Source organism: Elephantulus edwardii, unplaced genomic scaffold (assembly GCF_000299155.1).
Source record: "Elephantulus edwardii isolate Elephantulus edwardi_28Jun2011 unplaced genomic scaffold, EleEdw1.0 scaffold00059, whole genome shotgun sequence".
Taxonomy (NCBI): domain Eukaryota; kingdom Metazoa; phylum Chordata; class Mammalia; order Macroscelidea; family Macroscelididae; genus Elephantulus; species Elephantulus edwardii.
Window position 1 is genome coordinate 9,739,539 of NW_006399809.1, and position 11,977 is coordinate 9,751,515.

General features: G+C 39.8%; 1 protein-coding gene across 1 annotated transcript in view; it reads left to right on the forward strand.

Moving 5' to 3' along the window:
- Positions 1-11,977, forward strand: part of AOAH (acyloxyacyl hydrolase (neutrophil)) — a 362,932-nt gene that overhangs the window by 41,939 nt on the left and 309,016 nt on the right. The window contains exon 4 of the mRNA XM_006887625.1: positions 9,728-9,827. Within this exon, the coding sequence (XP_006887687.1) occupies positions 9,728-9,827 (100 nt within the window). The remainder of the gene's footprint in view (positions 1-9,727; positions 9,828-11,977) is intronic.

Sequence of the window (11,977 nt, forward strand, 5' to 3'; positions counted from 1 at the left end):
GAGTTAGGGCTGTTGTACATAGGGTCGCTATGAGTTGCAAGCAACTCGACGGTATATAACAACAACAACAATGGAAACAATTATCCCAAAGAGTTGATGAGCCACACAAATTTCAACTTCCATGACCTTAATACCAGAAGAACAAAATGATGCCCAGTTACCACTGCTCACCACTTTTAAAGGGATCACAGTAGAAGGTCCTGTATAGCATGTGGGGAAATATAAAAGAACACTAAAAAAAAATAAACATGACCAAGCTTACTGGTCCAATTGATAGATAGAAGAGATTGATAGAATCTCTAGTAATAGTCACTTACTTCATACCTGGAACAAAACTCACTCCAATAGCTCAACCTTCAGTCAAGAAATGTTGTTGCTATGTGCCATTGAGTTCACTGTGACCCCTAGAAGCTCTGTGAACAACAGATCTGACTCTTGCTCTGTCCTGCATAATCCTCACAATCTCAGTCACACCCAAACCCACTGCAGTAATCACTTTGTCAATCCACCTTGTTAAGAGTCTTCTCCTTCTCTGGCTCTCCACCTTTCCCAACTTGATGTTTTACTCCAAGGATTGATTCTTCCTGAGAATGTGCCCAAAGTTTCACCAGCCTTGCCTGTAAGAAGCACTCTGGTTGTACTTCCTTCCATAAAGATTTTTTGTTCTTTTGGCTGTTTGTGGTATAGTGAAAACTTTCTTCAACATCACAGTTCAAAAGCATCTATTCTTCTTTGGTCTTTTTTATTTATTATCCTACTTTCAGATGCACAGGAAGCAATTAAGAAAACATAGTTTGGATAAGGTGTACGTTGGTCTTTAAATTGATACTCTTGCTCATCAGAAATCTGGAGAGATTTTTGACTGCAGATTTCCCTAATGCAATACATCTCTTGATTGTTTGACTGATGCTACCATAATATCAAAAGGACAGGGGAAAATCTCAGGAAGCCAGAATTGGTAGAAAAGAAGGATTAATGGAAACAGAAAGCAAAGCTTGGAAATGGGAAGATTTTGGTTACTTTCTGTGTATTGCACTTACGGTAATACATATTTTATTGCATTAATTATAATTAGGAATAGGAAAACAATTGGGTTTGTAAACTTTCACTCAAATTACAATTTTAAAAAATCCCTCAAAATTGCTCTTTAGAGTCTAGTATCTAGAATATACAAGAACTCTTATACTTCCACAATAAAAAACCAACATATCCTTTTAAGAGTGGGCAAAGGACTTGAATAGATGTTTCTCCAATGGCAAATAAGCACACTGAATGATAAATAACATCTGCAGCAGCATTGGGAAAATGAAAACCCAAATAATCATGAGCTATCCCCTTCACACCTGTACAATGTCCAGATAAAAATTTAAGTGGAAAATAATAATTGTTAGTGAGAATGTAGAGTAATTAGAAACCCCATCCATTTCTGGTGGAAATGTAAACTAATGTACTTGTTGGAAAGTTTGGTAGTTCCTCAAAATGTTCTATGTAGAATGACCACCTGCCCAGCAATTATACTTCTAAGCATATAGTTAAAAGGCTTGAAAACAGAGCCAAACAGATACTGTCTACCAATGTCTTAGCCTTGTTCACAATAGCATTAAGTGGGAATAACCCAAATAGTCATTGATACATGCATTGATAAACAAAATGTGGTATATATATGCAACACACTATTACTAGCAATGAAAAGAATGAAGTATTGGTGCTACAATATGGATAAATCTCAAAACTATCCCCAGTCAAAGAAATCAGATACAAAGTTCACATGTTGCATGATTCCCTTTATACTAAATACCTAGAATAGGTAAAGCTGTAGAGATAGAATGTATATTATTGGGGTCCAGGGATGAGGGGAAGGAGGAATAAGGAGTAATTGCTTAAACGCTATGGATTTTCTCTTGTGGTGATGAAAATGTTTTGAACTAGACACAAATGGCAGTTGTACAGTATTGTCAGTGTATGAAATGTCACTGGATTGTACACTTTAAAATGATTGATTGTAGGTTATATAACTTTTGCCTCAACTGAGAGCTTAAAAAAAGAAAGCAAAACCTGTTCCTTACTCAACAGTTACATTGGGATTTTTTTTCCCTTTTGGTTCTTGTTTTTGTTTCACAATTTTATATCAGATTTGTTAGTCTGCATATCTAAGCTAAAACTCCTTTGGAGGAATGTGCCACCTAATTGAGGCTCTAGTAAGTAGGTGCCAGGAAATGTAGCAAGAGAGGAGGAGTAGGGAGCAATGTCAACAGCCTACGTCTAGGCCTGGCTCAGAAGCCAAGTGATCTTGTCGCTGACTGGTGGTTCTCAGGAGGAGGCCACAGAAAACTGGACTTCAAACTACAGAAAACTCAAACAGGATCCACATTTCACTCTATACACAAAAATCACCTGAAGGGGGATCAGACACCTATGAGTAAAATCCAAAACCGTAAGGATCATAAGAGACAAAATGGGACCACAGTCTATGGTGCAAATAGGGTGCTCTGGTGGCCTAGTGGTAAGAGGATGTATTGAAATCCCAAAGGCATACAGTTCAAATCCACCAACTGCTCCTGTGAACAACCTCCTCCCATGCAATTAACTGTCTCTGAAAAGCCAATGGATAGTCAGCTACGGGTCAGTTCTGACTTGATGGTATGCAACAACAAAATGGCATAAATAGGCTTACAAATATAGCCAGAAATGGCTATAACCAGGGAAGATACAATCAAAGAATAAGGTCTTCCAAAAGCAAGCCCCTGTATGCATAAAAACTTTTTCCAATAGAGTGAAAAGAAAGGTTAAGTCTAGGGGTACGAATTGGCAATGACATCTTAGACAAGGATCTCATGATAAAAGTTTACAGAATACAAGAAAAAGACTGATAACTCAATTACTAAATAGGCAAAAGACATGAAAAGACTTTTCACAAAGGAAGACATTCGGATAGCCAATAGACACAAGAAGAAATGCTCAAAATCACTGGTAATTGTTGTTGCTGTTATGTGCCATCAAGTCGCCTGTAACTCATAGCAATGCTGTGAGCTTTGAACCCTGGTCCATCTTAAGCCAACCTCGTTGTCTCTGACACACCTACCTGCATTACCCCAGTCACTGAGTCATACTATTTCATCCAGAGTCTTCCTCTCTTTCGCTGTCATTCCACCCTTCTCCAAGAACTGGTCCCTCCTTACAACATGTCCAAAGTATCTCAGATGGAGCTTCAAAATCCTTGCCTCTAAGGAGTAACCTGGTTTCACCGTTTTCAGGTCAAGCCTGTTTGTTCTCCTAACAGTCCATGGTATGTCCAATACTCTTCTCTAGCACCACAACTCAAAGGCATCAATTCTCCTTCTATCATCCTTAGTAATTTTCCAGCTTTCTGATGCATAGTAACTGCAAAGATCATGGCCTCGATACAGCGCACCTTAGTCTCTAGACTGACATCGTTGCTCTTCAGGAGTCTGGCAAGGTCCCTGACAGCAGATTTTTTCAGTACGATTCATATTTGATTTACTGGCTGCTTGTACTAAGAGTACTGATTGTGCAGCCAAGCAAGCTGTAATTGTTACCAAGCTCAATCTCTTCTCCATCTATTATGGTGCCCAGTGGTAAGAATATTTGTTTTCCTGATATTGAGCTTCAAGCCATATTGAAGTCTGCAGTACTTGACCTTATGCAGCAAATGTCTGAAGTCCTCTTCAGTTTCAGCAAGCAGTGTTGTGTCATCCGCATAACACAGGTTGTTGATGGGTCTTCTCCCAATCCTGATGCCACATTCTTTCTCTTAGAGCCCAGTCTCCTGGATGATCTGTTCTCCATATAGATTGCAAAGGTATGGAGATAGGATGCTTCCCTGGTGTACACCTTTTCTAATTTTGAACCATCCAGTGTTTCCTTGCTCTCTTCTGATGACTGCCTCCTCTCCCAAGTGTAGTTTTGCATAAACACTATCAAGTGTCCTAGTATTCTCATTCTTCTCAGAGTTAGCCACAGTTTGTGGTAATTAGAGAAATGCAAATCAAAACAGCGATAAGATACCATCTCAGCCCAGTAGCAGAAACAAAATTTAACAATACAGCAAGCAACAAATGTTAGAAAGGATGTGGAGAGATTGGAATTCCAATGCACTGCTATTGGGATTGAAAAATGGTACAACCACTCTGGAAGGCAGTTTGGCATTTCCTCAAAAAGCTGAATATAGAAATTTCACATGACCCAGCTATTCCACTGCTAGAAATATATCTAAGGAAAATATAATGAGGCATGAGTGAAGATATTCTCATCTATGTTTGTAGCATCATTATATAAGCACAATAACAATAAAATGGAAGTAGCCCAAATGTCCAACAAACAAATGGATTTAGAGATTGTGTTTTATTCACACAATGGAATAGTATGCAAAACTAGTGAGTAACGATTTTATAAAATACTGTAAAACATGAGAGTCTAGAGAGAATAATAGTGAGTGAAATAATTCACTTTCATGAAGACAAATACTGCATAAGACCATTATTGTAAAAACAGAAAGATAACTGAACAAGATATGCATAAATATTCAAAAGGGGGAGGGGATAAGTGATGGGAAAAGCAGAAGGAAAGAAATTACTGGAAAAACAAAGATTGGTGGGCAACAGGAGGGTGAAGATAGAGGAAAGGTTCAGTGGAGACTTGAAAAGAAGGGGTAATAATAGGCATAGGTCAATAATAATTATATAAAATACATATGTTGTTGTTGTTGTTAGATGCTGTCGAGTCGAGTATGACTCATAGTGACTCTTATGAACAAAAGATCTGAACCCTCTTCTATCCTGTGCCATCTTTACACTTCCTGACACACAAAAGCCCATTGTGTCAGTTAACGTGTTAATCCACCTGGTTGAGGGGCTTCCTCTTCTTCCCCAACCCCCATCCTTCCCTACTTCATGTCCTTCTCCAAGGAATAGCCCCTCCTAACAATACACCCAAAGTAGGTGAGGTGAAGACTCATCATCCTTGCTTCCAAAGAGTACTCGGGCTGCACCGTCTCCAACACATAATTGTTTGTTCTTTTGGCCATCCATGGGATGTCCAGTGCTCCAACACCACAACTCAAAGGCATCAATTCTTCCACTGTCATATCATATTCATTGTCCAGCTTTCAGATGCATAGCAAGTGATTGGAAAGACTATGGCCTGAATTAGAATCACCTTAGTCCTCAAACTGAGATCATTACTCATCAATAATTTGGAAAGGTCCCTATCTGCAGAATTTCCCAGTCCAATGTGTCTCCTTATTTCTTGACTGCTGGTACCAAGGGTGTTCTTTGTGGATCCAAGTAAGATGAAGTTGTTGACAATTCCAGTCTCTTCTCCATTCATCATGATATTACCTATCAGTCCAGTAGTAATTTTTTTTTCTTGACATTGAGATGCATCCAGACCAAAGGCTGCATTCCTTGATCTTTTGCAACAAGGGCTTCAAGTCCTCCTCACTTTCAGCAAGCAAAGTTGTGTCATCTGCATAACACAGGTTATTAATGAACCTCCCTCTAATACTGATGCCACACTCCTCTTCACAGGGTCTAGTTCTCGAATGATGTGCTCAGCATATAGATTAAATAGGTATGGAGAGAGAATACAACCTGACATATCCCCTTGATTGTATAAAACACAGTGTTCATGGATGAAGCACAATGTAAATGAAAGACTGTATAAACACAATGTTGTTGTTGTTTTGTTGTTATGTGCCATCAAGCCGCTTGCGACTCATAGCAACCCTATGTACAAGAGCCCTAAACACTGTTCTATCATAGCGACCCTATGTACAAGAGCCCTAAACACTGTTCTATCTGGTGCCAACCGCGCCATCTCAAACACACTCATTCCCACCACTCCATTCACAGAATTAATCCATCTCATCAAGGGTCTTCCTCTCCTGCGCCATCCCTCCACTCTTCCCAAGCATCATGTCCCTTTCCAAGGACCAGTCCCTCCTTGCAATATGCCCAAAGTATGTCAGATGAAGCTTCAGATTCCTTGACTCCAAGGAGCATTCTGGCTTCACCCTCTCCAGGACAAATTTGTTTGTTCTCCTAGCAGTCCATGGTATATTCAACACTCTTCTCCAGCACCACAGCTCAAAGGCATCAATTCTCTTTCTATCATCCGTATTCAATGTCCAACTCTCCGATGCATAGCACGTAATTGCAAAGACTATAGCCTGCATCAGGTGCACCTTAATCTCCAGGTCCCTTACAGCTGACCTTCCTAATGCAATTCATCTCTTGATTTCCTGGCTGTTGTTACCAAGGGTGTTGACTGTGGAACCAAGTAAACTAAACCTGTTAACTATCTCAATCTCTTCACCATCCATACTGATAGGGCCATTTGGCCCAGTGGTAATAATCTTTGTCTTCTTGGTGTTGATGTTCAATCCATATTGAAGGCTGCAGTCCTTGACCTTCTGCAGCAAGCACTTCAGGTCCTCCTCAGTTTCAGCAAGCAGGGTTGTGTCATCTGCATAACACGGGTTGTTGATGACTCTTCCACCGGTCCTGATGCCACATTCCTCCTCGTACATCCCAGCCTCTCGGATGATCTGTTCTGCATATAAATTGAAAAGGTATGGAGACAAAATACATCCCTGATGGACCCCCTTCTTGATTTTTGAACCCTGTAGTGTTTCCTTGCCCTGTTCTGATGACTACCTCTTGGTCCAAGTATAGGTTTCTCATTAGCACAATCAAATGTTCTGGGATTCCCATTCTTTTCAGAGTAGCTAGCTTGTTGTGATCCACACAGTCAAAAGCCTTTGCATAGACAAAGAAGCACAGATAGACATTCTTCTGCTTTCTACCAAGATCCATCTAACATTAGCTATAATATCACTAGTACTATGACCTCTTCTAAATCCAGCCTGCACATCTGGCAGTTCTCCGTTGGCATATTGTTCCAAATATTTTTGGATAATTTCAGCAGAATCTTGCTTGTGTGTAATATTAATGATATTGTTCGATAATTTCCGCACTCTGTTGGGTCACCTTTCTTTGGAATGGGAACAAATATCCATCTTTTCCACTCAGCTGGCCAGCTGGCTGTACTCCAGATTTCTTGGCACAACTTAGTAAGCACATCCAGAGCAGCATCTGTTTGTTGAAATAAATCAATTGGTATGCTGTCAACTCCTGGAGCCTTGTTTTTTGCCAATTCCTTCAGAGCAACTTGAACTTCCTCCTTCATCACCATAGGCTCTTGCTTATATGTTATTTCACGTAATTCTTCTGTGTCAGTCAATTCCTTCTGATAAAATGACCCTGTACTCCTTCCATTTTCTTTTGATACTTCCTGGATCATTTAGCATTCTACTCAAACTATCCTTAAGTGTTGCCACCCAGAGCTTGAATTTGTTTTTCAGCTCCTTCAGCTTAAGAAACACTGAGCGAGTTCGGCCTTTTTGATTTACTGACTCCAGGTCTCTGCACATTTCATTATAGTATCTTGCTCTGTCATCTTGAATTGACTTTTAAAATTTTCTGTTCAGATCTTTGATTTTTTAGTTTCCTCCTTTAGCTTTGGCTTCTCGGCACTCTAGTGTAATACTCAGAGTCTCATGTGACATCTATCGTGGTCTTTTCTTCTTCTTCAGCCTTTGTAATGATCTTTTGCATTCTTCATGGATGATTTTCTTGATATCCTTCCAGAGCTCATTTGGTCTATGCTCATTGGTGCTCAAGGCCTTAAACCTGTTCCTCAGATGGTTTTGAAATTTGAGTGGGACAGACTCAAGGTCAAATTTTGATTCCCGTGGACTTGATGCATGAAACACAAGATGTATATTCACTGTTAGAAGTATATCTGACAGACACGTATTTTAACCAAGCAGATAAAAGACACTTTCCTTACAGAAATAACCAATACATTCACTGCCTACAGATCTCAAGCACATGTGATTTGTCTGTAATCTGTTCCTGCTACCTACACATTCCTTACATACATGGTGGCTGAGAAGGGAGGGTTTGACAACAAAATATTATCTAATATAATGGTAAAAGGTGAGCCACCTGGGTTGGAATACTGAGTTCACTGTAGCAACAGCCTCAACATATTTATATTTGTGAAGGTGGTGAGAGACTGAAAGTATTTCGTTTGGTGGTATGTGGGCTCTCATGAGCACAAGTCAACTCAATTATAGCTCAAGTCAACAAATCATATCCTGGGACTCAAAGGCAGGAAAGTATACAGGTCTGAGAAAGGTATGGGACTCAAAAGAGAGAAACTACTAGCACTACAGCAGACACGTGCCCCAGGCACATACCTTACTTGTTACATACGCTCTGGATGCAACCCTCACCCCCAGAATAGACCAGCTTTTCAAGTGTTCATGGCAGGAAATGACTACCTTTATTATCACTATAAAGTCACTCAACCTTAATAATTCCTCGAATTCTGAACTTAGCAGGTGGAAGTGGAATCTTTTCATACCAATTCCAAATATCCTTCTTGACTATTGGTCCAATTTGACCATTAGACAGCAGCCTAACAATCTAACAGAGTCCAATAAACAAGGCCCTCTCAAACACACTCCAGTAAGTAAGGTGAGACAATTCAGTGATGATGGGAATTAGGAAAAAAACTTGGCAAGCTGAATTTCTGGTGTTTTTTTTTTCGTTGGCTTTGAATCATTAATTGGGAAATAAACAGAAAAAACAATTTTTTCTTTACTCTTTTTTTTTAAAGCAGCACATTCCACTCATTTATTTTTTTATATAATTTTTTTATTTTATTTTTTTTTACAGAGGTTTTGGCTTTCCATTCATTCATTGCCGCAATTTTCTCCCTTCCCACCCCTCCCCACCAGCTCGCTTCCCCCTCCGAAGAGAGAAAAAAGAAAAAAATTCCTTCATTTGTATACAATTCCCACGTCCCTTCCCCCCACCCCCCACCCTGAGTACACTTCTCTATGCAACCTTAATTCTGGATTCCTGTGCTAACCACTCATTTATTTTTTTAAAAAAATAAAGAGCTTGAGTATCAGAAAGAAATATGAAGGTTTTGGTTTAACCTTCATATTTAACCTAGACAGAGACTCAAACATTTTAAAACCACTGTCCCTACACCATCCATCATCTGCTCCACAGGAGAAAAATGTATAATCTCTGCCCTTGCGATTAAACTACCTTTAAAAACCTGCTGGAGTGTCAGTTATGTGTCAGCTCTGACTTGAGGTCCTTAACAACAGCAACACCACCATCCCCAAGGAAGGAAACAAGTCAACAATATTTTATTTAAAAAAAAATAATAAAAATAGTTGCTTTAAAAGGAAAGAAGATGATTTAGATTATGGCTAAGAAAGTAATTGGATACATTTAAGACTATCATATAGATGATTTCTTGCTGTAATGTCCAGTACACTTCAGAATATTGTTTGCATTAAATTATATCCCTGGCAGTTTTTTCATTCTCTGTTTTATCTGTGGTGTCTCCTGTAAAGAACTGCAGTGCTGGTATGAGATATTAAATCACAGCCCAGAGCTCCCGGTCCCCCTCCCCACCTATGAGGACCTTGATCTAAATGTGAGAGAGGCAGTGTGGCAGGAAATCATTACTATCTGGCAGCTACACAGGGGTAGACTTAAAGGCCGTGTAGAAATGAGGCAAGGGTATTAGAATCTATTCTGGGGATTTACCCTTCTTTGGAACAACATCTTTTCAAACGCCTGAGAGATCTTAATAGCCTTTGTTTTGCCCCATTTCCCTCCAGGCTTAGCGCAGATATGAATGTTGATGTGGTGTGCCACACTCTGAAGTATTGTAAACAGAACACTGGCCAAGAATTGTGTCATCTGTACCCATCTCCCAAGGTGAGTAGTTTCTTGCTGTGATGCTCAGATTCCCAAAATGTACAAGCCCTTTTCAAAGAGTTGTGATGAAGGCTCACTCTGCTCCTTCAGCAGTTTGGGGGACAGATATAGGCACGTGACATTTTTCAGTTGTAGGTGGTGATATTATTGTTAGGTGCCCTTGAGTTACATCCTACTCACAGCAAGCCTATAAACAGCCAACCAGGATGGCCCTATTCTGTGCCATCCTGTCATCTCTGACACATTAGAGACTTTTGCTGTTAATTCATCACTGTGTTCACTCATCTCAGTAAGGTTTTTCCTTTCCTTCATTGACCATCTACCTTTCCAAGCATGATGTCTCTTTCCAAGGAATAGCCTGTCCAAAATATGAAAAATGAAGCTTCACCATCTTTGTCCCCAAGGAGCACTCTGGATACATATACTACAAGACATGTGTTTGCTTTTTAGACAGTCCATGGGATATTCAGTAGTCTTCCCCAGCACCACAACTCAAAGACAACAATTGTTCCTCTGTCATTTTTATTCATTGTCTATCTCTCTAAAACATAGTAGGGATTGAGAATACCATGGCCTAAATCAGGAACACCTTAGTCTTCAGACTTCAGGCATCATTGCTCTTCAGCATTTTGCAGAGGTCCCTGTGAGACCTGCCAATGGACTTGGACTTGCTCGATGCAATACATCTCCTGTTTTCCTGACTATTTGTATGAATGGTGTTGATTGGTGACCCAAGGAAGATTAAATTATTGACAGCTTCAATCCTTACTCAAGCTATCATAATGTTTATTGTTGGTCCTGTTGTGAGGAACTTTGTTTTCTTGATGTTAAAATGTAATCCATACTGAAGTCTGTAGTCCTCAAATTTCTATGGGAAGCATTGCATATCCTTCTCACTTTCAGCAAGCAAAGTTGTGTCATCTGTATAATGCAAGTTGTTGATGAGCCTTCCTCAAATCCTGACACCACAATCTTCTTCACAGAGTCCAGATTCATGAGTTATTTGCTCAGCATACAGATTAAATAAGTATGGGAAAAGGATACAACCCTGATGCACACTTCCTGATTTTAAACCACAAAGTGTTCCCTTGCTCCATTTGAACAACAGCTTCTTGGTATAGGAATAGATTCCAGATGAGCACAATTAAGTGTTCTGAGATTCCCATTCTTCTTATATTTATTATGAATGTAGTTATTATTTGTTATGATCCACACAGTCAAATACCTTTGCATAGTCAATAAGATACCAAATAGGCATTCTTCTAATAGGCTCTGCTTTCACCAGGGTCTATCTGACCTCAGCAATGATAACCCTGATCTGTATCTTCTTCTAAAACCAGCTTGAATATCTGGTAGTTCCCTGTCAGTGTACTGTTCTAGACATTTTTAAAATGATTTTTCAATAATATTTTGCTTGCATGAGATATTAATGATATTCTTTGATCATTCCCACATTCTGGTGAATCACCATTTCTAGGAATAAGGACAAATAGGGACCTCTTCCAATCAGTCAGCCATGTAGCTGTGCATTAAATTTCCTGGCATAAACTGGTGAGCGCATCCATGGCAGCAACTGTTAACTGAAGCATGTCAATGGGTATTCCATCGATTCCTGGGTTTTACATTTTGCCAGGACCTTCAGTGCAGCTTGAATGTAATTTTTCATCACCACCAGCTCTTGTTCATATGGTATTTCTGGGAATTTTTCATTGTCAAACAATTCTTTCTGATAGCACAGTTCTGTGGTCCTGAGCACAAGCACAGGGATCCACAGACAAGAAGGAAGCCAGTCCAGGCCTCACAGGATCCAGAGGCCCAGGGCCAGCATCTACAGGAGTCAGCTAGGGCAGCTGTGGCCCCACAGTGGGTCCTGAGAACTACAGCAGAGTACCATCAACAAAGAAGAGCTTGTCCAGGTGTCTAAAAAAAAACAAAACCATCAAAAATAAAAACAGGAACTTCATACATGGGCCTCACCTGATGGATTGCACAGAAATCAGATTGACTTTGTCAAAAGGTATCACTGGAGAAGTGCAGTCAAAACCAGACTAGGTGCCCATTGTGAAACAGATCATCAATTACTCATGTGTAAGGTCAAATTGAAGCTGGAGAAAATGAAAACTAGTCCATAGGAACCAAAATACAACCTT